We start from the raw sequence: 15768 nt of genomic DNA, 5'->3' as shown, positions 1-15768 counted from the left end.
GAAAAATATTTGTTATTTATTGCTATATAAATTATGAAATTTAATATTATAAAGTTATTATTGTCGACAGTATAATTAAACTATATTATTATTTACAGATACATTTAATTTATAATTGATCTAAATTTTATTGATTACATATTTTATAAATTATCTTCTGTTAATTTTGTTAAACCATAAGATAATTCGTTTTTAGTCCGCAAAATTTAATCGCCGGTGTTACGTTAGAAGCGAATGCGGGCAATCTAACAAAATAGTAAGTTTATGGCTGAATTTAGGTTTTTAAACATGAACAGCGAAGATGTAATTAAATGAATGGAGTACAGCGCGGTAGTTGCGTATCAGAACATATTTGTTATAAACTCGATACGCCATAGTGTTTAAACGTTAACTATCACATAACAAAGTTTAAATTTTCCACAAGTATTTTAGTTTAACATAACTATCTGACAGCGAAGTATATGTTGTTTATTAAGATTGGCGAAATTGATTGTGCAACATGGCGATTACATTTGAATAATAAGTGCACGTCGTTTTGTTATTATTTCTCTAACATCGCAGAGATTATATATTTTTCTTGCTACAGTTTAAGAAGAATACGTGTATACCGATTGTGATATATATTGTTGCAACTGAAATTCGTAAACAATTAATATTTATTGGAAAAGACAAAAAAAGTAAAAAGAAAATAAAAAAATAAAAAAAATAGTTCTTTTTGTATATTCCGTACATAATTTCGAATTTTTATTTATGATAAGTTATAATCTTCCAAAGACTTGTGTTATTAACTGTGGAAATATTAAAATGTACATTACAAGTGTACAAATTTTTCGATAGTGTCTCTTTTTATAAAAGAAGAAGACTTCAATTGAATAAAATATGCAGCATGTAAACATTTGTATAACAATTTTAGTGCATTTTAAGAGTTTTATGACTGTTAAAAGAACTGTTGGTTCAAATGCACTGTGATAATTAAAGTGTCATAATTAACAGTGTGATGAGTAGCAGTGGATACCGTGGAAGAAGCTTTGGACCACGGGGAGCTCGTACGAATGGTCCAGCCAATGGCTTTAATGGACCCCGATTTCCACATCCCAGTTTTAATCATCCACGACTACCACATAGATTACCTGGTCCTGATAAATGGATAGAGCGTTCAAACTTTGTACCATGGCAACAGAATAAAAATTTTCTTCCTCATCCATATAGAGGCAGTTTACAATTCCGACCAAATAATAGAGGTAGAATAGCAGGTAGTCGTGGAATAATAAGATTTTCTGGTCCTGGTAGACCATCAGCTCCTCAGTTTTGTTTGAGTTTTATAAGGAATCCTATACATAGAGTACCATTACCCCAAGAAGAACAAGTTGAAGATAAGTGTATATTAATACCTCAGACTCCTTTGCCTGGTTCTGAAGAAGAACGCCAGCAAAAGATTTCAGAAACAGCTGACAAACTAAAGCAAAAGTTATCCTCTATAACAGAAGAAGAGCTTACTAATTTTTGGGAAGATGATTTGTCTGTTTTACCAAATAATGGTTCTGAAGAAGAAAATATACGAAATAAGGGAATTCCTGAACTTAGACATGAGCCACCTGAACTGGATCTGACATTTACTGACTTTAGAGATATAGGCAGAGTTGATTGCAATAATTCAAAATTTGAAAATGCAGATAATAAATCTAACGATGACATTTCAATTAGTTTTGAGCAAAAATCTACAGATAATGTTATAAATATAAGTGATGAAATTACTATTATAGATGATAATAAAGAAGAATCCCTAACTATCTTGGATTCAACATATGATAAAAATAACTTCAACCCAACATTGGGAGATAATAAATGTCCTGAACAGATACATAGTGAATTGTCTGATTTTGAGTGCAATATAGAAGATTTACAGTTGCAAGATAATAACATTACTAAAAGTTTAACTTCAGACTTGAGTGATACTAATGAAAAATTACCAACTTTGAATTTAGATGGGAATAAAACAAATTTGTTACCAATAGATTCAGTGAATGATTCATTATCAGAAAAATCTTCAAATATAAATGATATAGAAATAACTTCTATGCTAGTATCAACCACAAATATTAAAGGTGGGTCAAAGATAGATTTCTTACAAAATCAAAACATTGAGCAAACAGATATACAAGATGCAAATAGAGATATCACACAAGATAGTAATGTAAATGTACAACACGATAACTATACAGAAATAAAATTACTCGAAGATAATCAGATTCAAAATAATTTACAGACAAATATATCTGAAAAGATAGTTTATCAAAATGTAGAAAGTATATCAGATTCTTCTCAAAATAAATCATTCAATTTTTCATTTTCTAATGAAGAAATTCATTCAAACATTACTCATGATTCCATATCTCCAACATATTCAAATTATAATGAAGTACATAAATTAAATGATGATAGAAAATTAAATAACCCATCTGTTTTCCAAACAAGGATCTTCAACATACCTCCTAGGTTCACTTCAAGAAATGGTGGGCCTAGGTGTCATTGGACATTTCAACAGACTGGAAAAAATGTATTTTTTAGAGGACCTCAGAGATTACCTTTACATGGTAATCAAATATCTCCATCAAGACATACTGTTTCATTTAAGACAACTGACTTAGTTCCAGTTGGATTTGATCCACGAGCTCCACCACCATTTATACATAATGTACCTGCTTCATGCCATGACTGTCAGCACAATGCAACAGTGCCATTTTCTTCTAATGATTTGCCTCCTGCCTTTGATCCAAGTGAACCTCCACCAAATATAAGATCAAAATCAGTTACTGAGCCATCTAATAGACAGGAAAGCCTAAAGTCTGTACTCTGTTCAGGTTTAAGAAGTCAAGCAATAAATACCCCTCAAAGCAATTTAAAAATTGTACAACCATCTCCAGCTTTTGATCCCAGAGAACCACCTCCTAGGATTTCAAATGTTTCAGTAACAACTAGTGAAAAGGTACCTGAATTTAATCCTCAACAACCACCACCAAAAATTCATAAAAGGGAAGAAACTCTCCAACCTCCACCAATTTTTGATCCACGTCTTTCTTCTCAAGAACGTTCTAATTTAATTACTCCCTTAGACACTACTAGACCAAATATAATGTCACTGAACTTAATGGAAACATCTCCAGTGTCAGATTTTAATATTGGTTCTGTTACATCAAATTTTCCACAATTACCTCCCATAAACATAGCATCACATACAACTTTTATTTCTAATGTGCAAATGAATTTTCAGTCTGTTATATCACAAACAAATAGTGGACAAGGAATAATGAGAGAATTCCCAATGCCTCCACCACCTACGAGTATTACTAAAGTTCCACCACCACTTCCAAAAGAGTCTTTAGTGGGAGGACACTCTAATCCTAATCAAAGTTTGAATATGGATGATGGATTAGAAGATATGCAAGAAGCAATGGAATTTGCAAAGCAAATAATGAATATGACTGAAGAGATAAAAAATGAAAATACATCTTCAGTATTTTCTGAATTATCCATGATACCATCAGAAATTCCAGTACCAAATGAAAATATATGTCACTCCTTATCAGTAGAGGATGGATTTACAAGCACTGCAAAGAAATATAGGAAGAAGGAAAGTAAAAATAAGAAAAATAAACAAAATGTAATTTGTGGACCAGAATTAATTAATGAGAGACAAAAGGATATTGAAATAAGAAATGAGGAACAAGGTGTACAAAATCAAAGTAAAAATATTGAGGATATATTATTGACAAACGATCAAATAAGACCTAAAGTGGTATTCAACTTAAATTCCAAGACAAAGAAAATACATAAACCAGAAGAGTGGCATAGAATACCTATAAATATTTCTGAAAATAGAGAAAGCTTGCAAGGTACAATCCATAATTCTAATAAAGAAAAAATTCATTCTAGAAAGCATTTTTCAGAAAACAGAAAAAGTAATACAAATCAAAATAAAAATCAAGAGGAGACTAAAATTAAAAAAAATTCAACACATTCTACTCTAATTTCAAATATCTCTTCATATGAAAAATCAAACGATACTTCTTATAATTACAAAAAATATACTAGCGAATTGGAAAAAGTAGATGCACAATCTTCAAACACAGTAATATCTAATAATATGAGTACACAAAAAAATAAAAAATCAAAGAAAGAATTTAGAAAAGAGGAAGTTCCTACTTCAGAATCTTCATGGAAAAATAGAGTGATCAGTCGTTTCCTGAAAATGAGTAAAAATGATATTTGCAATATGGTCAACAATTCAAGTCTTCGTAAATTCGATATTGCAATGAAACATTTGGTAAAAGAAAGGAGGTCTTCTCTTTCTTTAGAACTAAGAACTACAGAAGATGAAAAAATGAAAGAATATGATAGAGAAGAATTTATGAATCAGTTAAATGCAATGTTAGATCCAAGTGCTGTTGTAGGTATTACAGATTTGCCTACAAAATTCATTCATCATCTGAGTGAAGTTTTACAACTCGATTCTATGCCGTTAGATAATGAGTTATCTGAAAGTCAAAATGTAGATATTAATGATGTTCAGATTATAAGTCAAAATGAAACTTCAAGACTACATATTTGTGAAGATGCAACAGAAGAAAATTTAAGAGTTCAGTCTTCCACTGAATATCCGAAACTTCAAAATGTATGTGAAGAATGCATAGAAGATACATTTTTATATAATAAGGAAGAACCTAATCATTTTCAAAACACAGAATTAAATTTAAATGTTTCGCGAGAAGATATCGATTCATCACATAGATCATTGTCAAATAAGTTAAATCCCGAAGTTGAAAGCACACATAAAAAGCAACAGCCATTATTTAATGAAGCTGATTTGGATGATATATTGTCAGAAGTTACAGAGAAAACAAAAAATTTACCAAATACAGTTTTGACTCTCGACTCGGGGAAGTCCTTTGAAACACGCACAGATGCTTCATTGATGCAAACAGTAACAGAAGCTTTTGAATATAACAGCTTTTCACAAATCCCTAATAAAACGGTAGCTGATCTCGACGACATTTTTTCAGCTGGAATTGCGCGAGTCAAACACCTTGGTAAAAGCAACGCAGATTTGGATAATTCAAGAATACGTAAATCTAGTTCTGAAGATCGCAACACGTTTAGGTCTGAAAGATATGAAAGATGGAATAGGAAAGAACGAGAAGATCCTGATGCATTTAGAAATTTAACGAAAGAAGAATGGGAAGCAAAATACGGGTCTATAAGCACTACGATAACTTCAACTATTGCACGTGAAAGTGCCTCAAACAGCGCAGAGAATTTAAGCAAAGATGACAGAAACAATTGTGCTCAAAGATACTGTTCGTCAGATTCACCTATGAGACATTTAAGCATAAGTCCTTTAACTTGCGAAGCTCCTACACATAACTTAAATGTATGTATTGGTGATCCTAACGAGATAGAAGGTTTACGAAGAGTAGAAAGATCGGAAAGCAGTAGTGAGTCTAGTTCGAGTAGTTACAGTGATAGTGATGAAGAAACTGTTGCTCCTAATGTGACGAAATTATTAAAAGTGATTAAGGAAAAGGAAAAAATAGCAAAGAAAAAGTCACTCAATGAAACAATAAGGGATGAAGTAGCTGCTGAGATAGAAAAGAAATGGAAAGAGAAAAGCAAACACAAGGAACGAAAATCTCGCAAACGTGAAAAAAGGAAAAAGGATAAAAAAGAGAAGCGAAGGAAAGAAAAGAAAGAGAAGAAAAAGAAGAGGAAGCATAATTCTTGTTCAGATTCATCAAAATCTGACGAACAAATCGAAGGATTCCGATTACTGACAGAGAATGAGATTAAAAAAGAAGTAATTGTTAAGGAGGAACCAGTAAGTTCGTTTGAAGAGAATATTATCTTGAATAATGAAACCAGTTTAGTTAAGAAAATAGCTGACTCACAAATAGAATCTCAAAATTTACAAATAGAGAAAGAGCGGGGTCTTGTTACTTATGATACGGGATCTAAGAATAAATCCGAAAAAATTGTTTCCATGATAATGCAACCAAAAACCAAAGCACAACTCAAACAAATGCCAGAATCCAAGAACACAAAACAGAAGCAAGTTACAGAAAAAGCAATCGGACTTACAAAAGATACCACAGCAAATACAGATAACGAAAAAATGAAAAACCTTTTGGAAATGAATAAAGATTATGAAATAACAAAGAACAGTAACGAACGGATGGATACCATTTCATCTACGAATATTTCTTTACATGAGACTCATGTATCTTTAACTGTTAGAGAACCATCTTCATCAATCCAATCGCACACTGAAACTATTAGTGATAACAGTACCACACACACATCATTTACATGTAGCATTTCAAACCCTGTTGCTGATGTTGACTTAGGTAATCAGTGTATCGATAAAAAAATATATACAAATATTTCCCCGACAGAAAACAAAAGCAGTTATAAAAAGATAGATATAAAAGCATACAAAGAGCGCGCGTTACAGAGACGTTTGAAAGAACAAGGTATGTTAAAAGAAAGTGTCATAAATTCTACTTCATTAATTCAGGAATCGTATCATACCACACCTGTTAATAAATCTAATACTGAATCACTAAATACAATGAACGAAGTAAAAACAACTGAAATAAATGCAAATAAAATACAAATAAAGGATCCACGTTTAATTAAAACAGCCGCAACAAGCAATATCACTATAGAAGATTCTAATAAGGACATCGAGAGGGAGAATAGCTTAGAAGGAGAACATCAGTCCATGGATATTGTGCACACGAACAAAGAATCTTTAATTTCTGTATATCTCAATAATTCCAATGAAAAGAAAATTCAACCAGTAGATTCTGATTTACATACGCTTAAAGATAATGTTAAATTTAAGGAAGGCCAAATTGATAATAAATCTTCGTCGCAACTGATTAATACGCAAGAATTTGACGAATTTAGAAGAAGAGAGAAATTAAAATTGGGATCTGGGGAAGAAATGTCAAAGAAATCAATTTCAACTATCGATTCTTCAAAATTTAAAAATATTCGATCAGAAGGAAGTAAAGAATTGAAATTAAAGAAAGAAAAAGTTAAGAAATCTGTCGAGAAAAGGAAGAAACGTTCGAAATCGAACGAATCTAAATCTTCGACAGAAGAAAACTTTGTGGAGAAACAATTGCATAAAAAATTGTCTAACCATAAACAAGAATTATTGATTACAAGTTCAAATACTACTGATCAAATAAAAGTTGAGAAAATAGGCAGTCGTGATATCGATAAAAATTTATGTAAACTTCAAACTGTTGAAACATTTTCAAAAAATATAGACTCGATAGTTGAGAACGAAACTGCCCAAGAACAAATTAATATTCATTCCGTGAAAAAACAAAATGATGAAGAATCTGTTGATGATAATAGAAAATCCGTAGATACTAATAAAAAAGTTGCACTACAAATTAATGAAGTGATTATAGAAAATCAACATATTGGAAAAGAAACAGAAAAGATCAAAGATGAACACAGTTTAATAACCACTGAAAGTGAAAAAAATAGCGAGAAGGAAATTGAAAAACATATAACCAAGGCGAATAAAGAAATATTGTCTGAGTTGATTCCTGTTGAAAGCTTAAATAAACAGAAAGATATATCTAGTAACATATCATTAATAGGTACAACCTCGCTTGATCATGTTCAATCAATTTTCACCGAAAAATGTATGAAAAATACAACAGTTCGTGTTTCGGATTATGGTAGCGAAGAATCTCATTCTTTTAGTGAACGAATCGATGTTGATATCGAAGAAAATGGTCATTCGATTAATATTAAATGTTTGAAAAATGTTAAAACCCATGATAATTCTACTTTGGATATGAATTTGATTTCAAAAGCCACCATTGAAAATGATAACACAAATGTAAAAGTAAATGATGTAAAAAACCAAGACGAATCTACATTTCAATTGCACGAAAAATTAGAAACTTCGGACGATTGCAATAATGCTGTAAAAAGTGGATCAAAATCTCCAAATAGTTCAAATAGTCCATTCAAGGGTTTTCTTGTAGATACCACCGAAAATGACGTTTGCCAGTTACCTCAATTATATCATACAAAAGTGAATAATGAGAGCGACAAAGGAAGCGCAATGAAAAATCCTAACCAGTGCTTGGAAACCTGTTTTAATGATAAGTCTATTACAGAGTTTGCAGAGAAGGACAAAGATAATGATAAAGAGTCTCCTAACAAATTGGAGGAAAATAATGAAATAACATCAACTTGTAACTTAGTGAAAGAACAACATACAGTTAGAAATAAAACAATAAATAACAATTTAAATACAACAGATGATACTAAAATTGATGTGACAATATCGGAAACCGGAAACAGAAATATAACAAAAGAAAATGATCCTACTTACAATCTTTTCCCTGAACAAAAAAAAGTTTTATCTGTAAATGATATGAACAATCATGACACCGTTGACGAGGATAGTGAACCATTTATTGTTTTGGATAAATATATAGATGATGTAGATGGAAAATCGATCAAGAAATTGAGTACTCCTGATATAGATCTGGAAGAATGCATTGCAAGAGATGCGGACCTTTTCACCACCAAATCATTGCAGAAAGAGCAAAATTCGACGAGTGCTGTTAAATCGCCGAATTTTAATTCGATAATTTTTAACGAGCTGTCGCAAGTCTTTGATAAGAATAATTTGGATAAAGAACAAAAACGGAATATTATAACAACTACGCATGAAAAAGAGGAATCTACGTTGTCTCGAGGAAACACTATTTTTCCAACAGAATTACTTCCATCTGAAAAAAATACTACAAACACCACAGAGATAATTTCTTCTACTTCTGAATTAAATCTTGAATCAAATTCAAAAATATCAGAAACTACTAAATCAACTAAGTCAAATATTTCAGAATCTCCGGTGGAATGTACGCAAGGTATTAAAAGCACATCTAATGATATTTCTAAAAGATCTTTAACACCTGAATTATTTATTACAGATACGATAATTGAAAAAAAGAATCATTATTGTACCGATATATCAGAGAATAATTCCCAACATAATCTTGAATCTCCTAACATGACAAAGATAATAACAACATCTCTTGAAAATGAAATTTCGCCAAACTTAAGCGTTCCAGTAAAAACTGGCACAAAGACATCTATAGAGGATTTTTTGATTGCCGCATCAATATCTGAAACAAATTCAACATTTTCAAAATTGAAGAAATGTCAGGAATTGGATAGCTTTTCAGATAAGCAAGCATTAGTTCCTTCTGAGATAAGAACGACCAATGATAAAGACGTATCTATCGATCCTATTACAGAGCACGAAATATCAAAACATCTAAACAAAACACCTTTGAAAAAGTTAAATAAAGGAGGGAAGAATGAAATTTTAAATAACACAAAAAATAAATTAAAAATGAAACATAAAAAACAGAAACGTAATATTTCAGAAACTATGGTAAAGGAAATAGTAAAATCAGATACAGTAAAAGTTAAATATCCGACTACAAAAGAAGCTGTCATGGCTAGAATGATTGAAATAGACGTTGAAATTCACAAACTAATGACAGAAAAGATGACTCTGTATCAGATGCTGACGAACGATACTTTACCGGGTGACAATAATTTACAAAAGAATAATGTTATGCACGAAAATGAAGAAGTTGAAACATCATTGATTAGACCTCGAACTCCATCTGTATTAATGTCACAATTAATTCAAAATATCGAAACTAGTCCCGTATCAAATCCGTGTCCTAAAACAACTACAGAATGTTTATCTGTACAAGATAGTCCAAGTAATTCTATACAGACAAATAAATTTAAAACATTATACAAACAAAATCATCACGTAGGGAGAAAAAGAAATTGTACATCCATTTGTAGCTCTGATGATGAAGAAATGCATCACCCTGGAGATATTAAATTAACAGATTCTAGGAAAAGAAAGAAGCAAAGAACTGAAAAAGTAATTCAAAAATTAGAAAATAAATTAGATGGTAATATAACTACCAAGGATACACAAAATACAGTTACAGAAAAGAAACAAGTTAATGATGCAATAAAATTACCATGTAAAAACGTCAATATGAGAAAAGCAACAACAGAACAAGAGTCTGATCAATTTCTAGTGAATGAAACTAAATCACAAGAAGATACAAATAAAACATCCATACAGGAAATTGATTCACTTAACAACGATAAAATAGAGACGTTTAAAGATCAAGAAGTTCAAAAAATAATCGAACCTACAGAATCCGAGATATACGTTAACAAAATCGTTCAAACAAAAATACCAGAGTTCAATGAAGAAAATTATATAACAAAAAATAATGGAGAAGACATTGAAACTTTAAATAAAAGAAATAATAGATTAGGTTCACCAGAAAAATTACCAGAGAGTAGAGCATCTGAAAGATCATCAATATATTCAGATGACAGTACTTGGGATTCTATTCTTCAAAATTCAAGCATAGATGAGCAAAAGAAGTCAAACACGGGTCTCGCTCTCCTAGAAGAAACATATAAGAAAGAAATGGCGAAAACGCGAAAAATAAAGGCCGAAGCGCGGAAAGAAAAGAAGAAGAAATTGCAGAACTTACTAGAGGCTGTGAATATTTTAACTGCTGACGAGGAGGAGTTACCACTTTCTACATTGTATATTAAAAAATTACACCAAAAACAGATGTTACTGAATTCTTTGGAACAACAAATGAAACAAGAAGCAAATGAGGATCCACAACATTGGAAAAACGTAGTTGAAGTAATAAATGCAGTCGCAGAAAACAAAACAAATGAGCTTTATCCTGACTCATTGGAAAAACAATTAATTGGTGGTTCTGAAAGTGCTACATTTGACAAAATAAATTTAGTTGAGGACTCTGGACCTAAAGAGAATAAAGAAAAGCAAGTAGTAGGTTCTTCTACATTAAAAAATATTAAAGAAGTTTGCCCTGAACTACTTACAGATGTTAACATCTCTTGTGAAGATAAAGATAAAAGTAATAATAATTCAGAAAAAGATGAGTTGTTATCTGGTAAATTACAAAAATTTCTGAACAATGAATTCCAACGAGATTTAGAAATTAATGTATCATCAAAAACTGTAAAGGATTTACCTAAAACATATGTACATGATACATTTATGAACGTAAAAAAGAATTTAGTAGAATTCCCTGTGCAAAAAATTATCGAAAATGATAACATAGTAATTGACCAGCTAACAGCAATAGAAAATTCGGATTCATCTCTTACAGAGTCTAACTCAAATAATGTACACAATGATCGGAATATCTTGAATATTTCGGAAAATCCAGATACGGAGAAAACTGAAGGACAAAGTGATATGAAAAGCAAAGAATCTAATTTACAAGACAATCTCAATCTCGTTAATATTGAAAAAAATATTGCAACTTGCAAACCCACTAACAGTCAATTAATACTAACTGAAGATGTTTTGAAGTCTGAAGATGTTGGAAAAAATTGTGATGCCTCAATTCAATCGAGCAATGGTAAAAATACTGAAATTCCGAGTGAAATTATACCCAAGACAGAATCCGAGTCTAAACTAGATAATATAAATGAAAAGAAATTACAGGATTCCTCAGTCTTGTATGATAAAGATAATAATGTTGACAATGTTACATCAGAAGTAAATTTTATGACTGAAAACAATCACTTTATAAGTCTGAAGGAACATAAAAGATCGTGCAAAAGAAAAGAAGTTGATCAATTTAACAAAATCTCAAGTGAAGAAAATAATAATCAAAATTGCGCATCTGTTTCCTCTGTTGAAAACATAGGGACATCGAAAAGCGATGAAACATTGGGTAGAAAACCTGCTAAGCGTAAAAGAGGAAATAGTAAGACTCCTCTTCGACGAAGTTCAAGATATACTGAAGAACCTGCGAAACGTATAAAACTAGAAGCTGACGTAACTGCTTCAAATACCGAACAAGAAGTTCAAGAAAAAAATTTCAGTATACAGTTACCAAGTATGGTATCGACATCAGTATCACCATGCGCAGAAGTTGAAACAATATTGATAAATCCTAGAATTAGTCGCGATATTCAAAAACCATTAATAAATAAAAAGCGATGCACACCCGTATTTCCAGAAATTGAAATTCTAGCTGACGAATTGAATTCGAACAATGAATCATTAAAAGGAATTAAAAGGCATAAAAAGCATACAATGTTCGAAATGATGAATTGTGTAGTACGAGTAGTAGATTGCAAACATACGATTTTGAACGCAACTGCAAACATAGATACATTAAAAAAATATAGAATATCTACAGTTAATAAACCTACGTGTCCCAATTCTACCGAAATAGATTCTTTTGTAAGTTCTACACAATCAGCATCAACCAAAGATTTGTCAACTGTATGCATAAAACAAACAACTTCATTGACTGAATTGCCGCAAAATCAAACTCCAAAGTTAATTAATAAATTCGAAGATACAACACAACCATCTAGCGATCAAATAAATCCCGTTAAAATTAAAAGGATATTGAAATCTGCAAAGATGGATTCATCTGTAAACGATAAAGAATTTACAGATCCTGATGTCGAAGTTATGCCAGTTTTAATAAAGGAACCAGTTAATGTGGACATTAGACAAAATTGTGATAAACCAGATATTGAAATCGTTGAAGAAAAAATGATAGTTACCAAAAATCAACAACATACTAATTCTGGATCGACATTGACTGTGATAGATACAAAGGACGATAAGGAATTACCAAGAACACAATATACAGTTCATAAAGGTCCTATTTTAGATATTAAGGTAAAGAAACGACAGTATCGTAATAAAAAAAAGAAAAAAATACGATGAAAATATTAAAGTAATATCTACGTTCATAAGTTTTCTTGATTTGTTTGAGTTAAAACATTATTAGTTTTCGTATAATAATATGCAGGATTTATAAAATAATCTTATAAAATAAAAAAAAAACTATAATTCTTTCTTCTATCTTTAATTCTTATAGAACAGTATATTTTATTGCTATGTTTTATTTGCCACCAGATTTTATCTAATGTTATAGAAGCTTCTATTACAAATGTTGGCAATATATTATTAATGTATATAATCATATAATATACATTATACACACTCTCGCGTGCACGCACACGCGTACACATATAATATCCACCCACATACGCGCGCCTATATATAAACATACACATATGCGCGCGTGCACATACACCCATATAGTATACTCATGCATATACGCGCGCGCGAGTATGTGTAAGTATATAAACACAAAAAAAGATATTAATAAAATTTTCAATTTTCAAATTTTCATTCATTGTTTTCCTTTATCTGATTTATGCAATAATGAAATTACATTCTCTATTTTCTATAAACAACTTTTGTTGTGTTTAATATTAGTATTACAGATCACTTTGTGAGAATCTCAAAAATTAGACTAGATTCAATAAATTATACAAACAAGTATATCTTCTAGGTTTTTGAGAATTCATTCCTAGCTGCAAGTGAAGATGGCAGAATATATAGATATAATCAAGCATCTAATGGAATTTTAAACATTTACAAAGGTCATAAAGCTGCAGTAACTTGTCTATATGTGTACAACTTAAACAACACAGATGTTAGCAAAGAATGGATGTTCTCTGGATCATTGGATGGATCTTTACGATGTTACAACATAATGGTAAGTAATATGTTTATTTATGAATCTAACAGATATCTTACAGTTCAGTTTCCTGCATAAATGAATTTCATTAGACTGGAGTACAAGTAAGAGATACGGCAGATATAGGTAGCCCAATACAATGTATGGATGAAGCATGGGGAATGATTTTTATTGGAACCAAATCAGGCCATGTATCGCGTTATCATATGAAGGTTTGTTCAAAAATATTATAGATAAAATTGCTTTTATACCCTGTATATGTACGAATATCACCTTTATAATAAAAAATGAATATTTTAGTCAGGTGTTATTAAAGGAAACAGCATACAATTCTCGGAGAAATCTGTATTAGCATTAAAAGCAACTAATGAGGGTCCACGAAGAGTTCTTATAGTAGCATCGCGTAGTCAACCGATTACAATACGAGACGCTCAGAGCGGCCTATTTCTTCGCACAATTTGCGGTCAAAAAAGTCACACAGTGTATAGTTTGATGCGAGATAATAATTTAATTTATTGTGGTACTAGCAGTACGTCTATACCGGTCTTCGATTTTACGGTTTGTAAAACTGACTTTATGATACACATTGTTATATTATTATTATAAGATTATATCATCACATAAAATCATTCTTTCTTTCTTTATATTTTATAGAATGGTGAACAAACAATGCAGTATGATGCTGGTGTAGGAATCGTGTGTATGCGTTTGTACAAACAGTTATTGTTTGCTGGTTGTTATGATGGAAATATTTATGTATTTGATACAAAGGTTAATATCAAACTTAAAACTTAATAATAAGAAGTTGTATTAATTTTTAAACAAATTCTAGGATCATCGACTTGTTTGTAGCATACCTGGACCTGGTAATATGTTATTAAGTATGGACGTCGTAGACAATAAGGTATCTAAAATAATCTAGTAGAACATTATTAAAATGTTACATAAACCTAACATTCAGACATTTATTTTCTTAGATTATAGCTGGTAGTAAAGATAAACGTTTGCAGTCATGGCAAATGCCTCGAGAAGTACGATCTTTGCTATAGAAGGTGATTTAAGCTTGAACTGATAGATCCTAGTCTAGTCGTGCTCCTAAGAAAAATATTATTAAACTTGGGGGACAATTTATCTATAATAAATTTCTACGAAGTAATTGTACAGATTTAAAGGACTTAATTTGTAATGTGTATATGTATGTATGTATGTATATATGCACTCGTGCGCCCCTCATCCCTCATACACACACACAAAGTCTTATTTACGAGTAAATGCACATAAATAATATAAATACATTTGTACAAAAAATTAGATAAATTATTAATATCGCGATTGAAATATTTTATTATTTCGCGATATTCAGAGTATATTTAAAGAATGTAGTAAATTCTTGTTCTTTATTCGATTTTGTCAAATTACGCTACTGGAAGTACACCTGTGCCTTTGTGCAACATGAAATGTCTTTTTTTAATATTCTTTAATAAAAATACAAAAAATATAAACAAAATTACAAAAAAAAAAATTCAAGCTTTATAGTTTAAAATTCTTGAACCTTTGCACTTGTTATTTTTGTTTGTACCTGCATATATATATTTGAAGTGTTATCTAAATACTTACTAAGCAGTAACATAGTAAATGTAAATGCTAATAATAATTTATTGTTCTATATTAAATTTATAGGTGGCTGACAACATTTCATAATTTGCTTGATAAGTGCAAAGGATCGAAGTATGTAAAATCATTTAATATGGAAAAATTTATTTGAATTAAATCAATAAGAAGCATGAGTTTGATCGCATCGATAGAATGCATATCTTTCTGAAGAATCGTTGCAATAATATTCTTGTTGATTATTTTTGATTATTATTATTATTATTATTATTATTATTATTATTATTATTATTATTATTATTATTTATAATTAATATATTTTTTAATAAATTAAACAATAACAAAGAAATGTATTTCTGCCGATGTTATTAACAGAAGACGTTAGAATTAAATATATATGTTAAAGAAATCTGTCTATATTATATATTATATAATTAAATTATACAACATTTTTTAAAGA

At 30.5% G+C, this 15768-nt stretch overlaps 1 protein-coding gene across 1 annotated transcript; it reads left to right on the top strand.

Moving 5' to 3' along the window:
* The first annotated feature begins 868 nt into the window (after positions 1-868).
* Positions 869-15111, top strand: LOC108548808 (uncharacterized). The gene is made up of 7 exons (XM_017901929.1): positions 869-12826; positions 13509-13715; positions 13790-13909; positions 13998-14255; positions 14352-14468; positions 14530-14601; positions 14675-15111. Exons 1-7 carry the CDS (start codon positions 998-1000, stop codon positions 14744-14746), a joined length of 12675 nt encoding a protein of 4224 aa, XP_017757418.1. The 5' UTR covers positions 869-997; the 3' UTR covers positions 14747-15111.
* Positions 15112-15768: the final 657 nt, after the last annotated feature.

This window comes from Eufriesea mexicana, unplaced genomic scaffold, assembly GCF_001483705.2.
Source record: "Eufriesea mexicana isolate 0111107269 unplaced genomic scaffold, ASM148370v2 scaffold1653, whole genome shotgun sequence".
NCBI classification, from domain to species: domain Eukaryota; kingdom Metazoa; phylum Arthropoda; class Insecta; order Hymenoptera; family Apidae; genus Eufriesea; species Eufriesea mexicana.
Note: the sequence above shows the minus strand (reverse complement) of the source record. Positions and strands in the feature narration are given on the sequence as shown.

Excerpts from the sequence above, each read along its gene's own strand:
- LOC108548808 (XM_017901929.1), top strand. The coding sequence starts at position 998 with ATGAGTAGCAGTGGATACCGTGGAAGAAGCTTTGGACCACGGGGAGCT. Across the intron at positions 14,256-14,351 it reads TACCGGTCTTCGATTTTACG|AATGGTGAACAAACAATGCA; the intron begins GTTTGTAAAACT and ends TATATTTTATAG. Across the intron at positions 14,469-14,529 it reads TTTATGTATTTGATACAAAG|GATCATCGACTTGTTTGTAG; the intron begins GTTAATATCAAA and ends AACAAATTCTAG.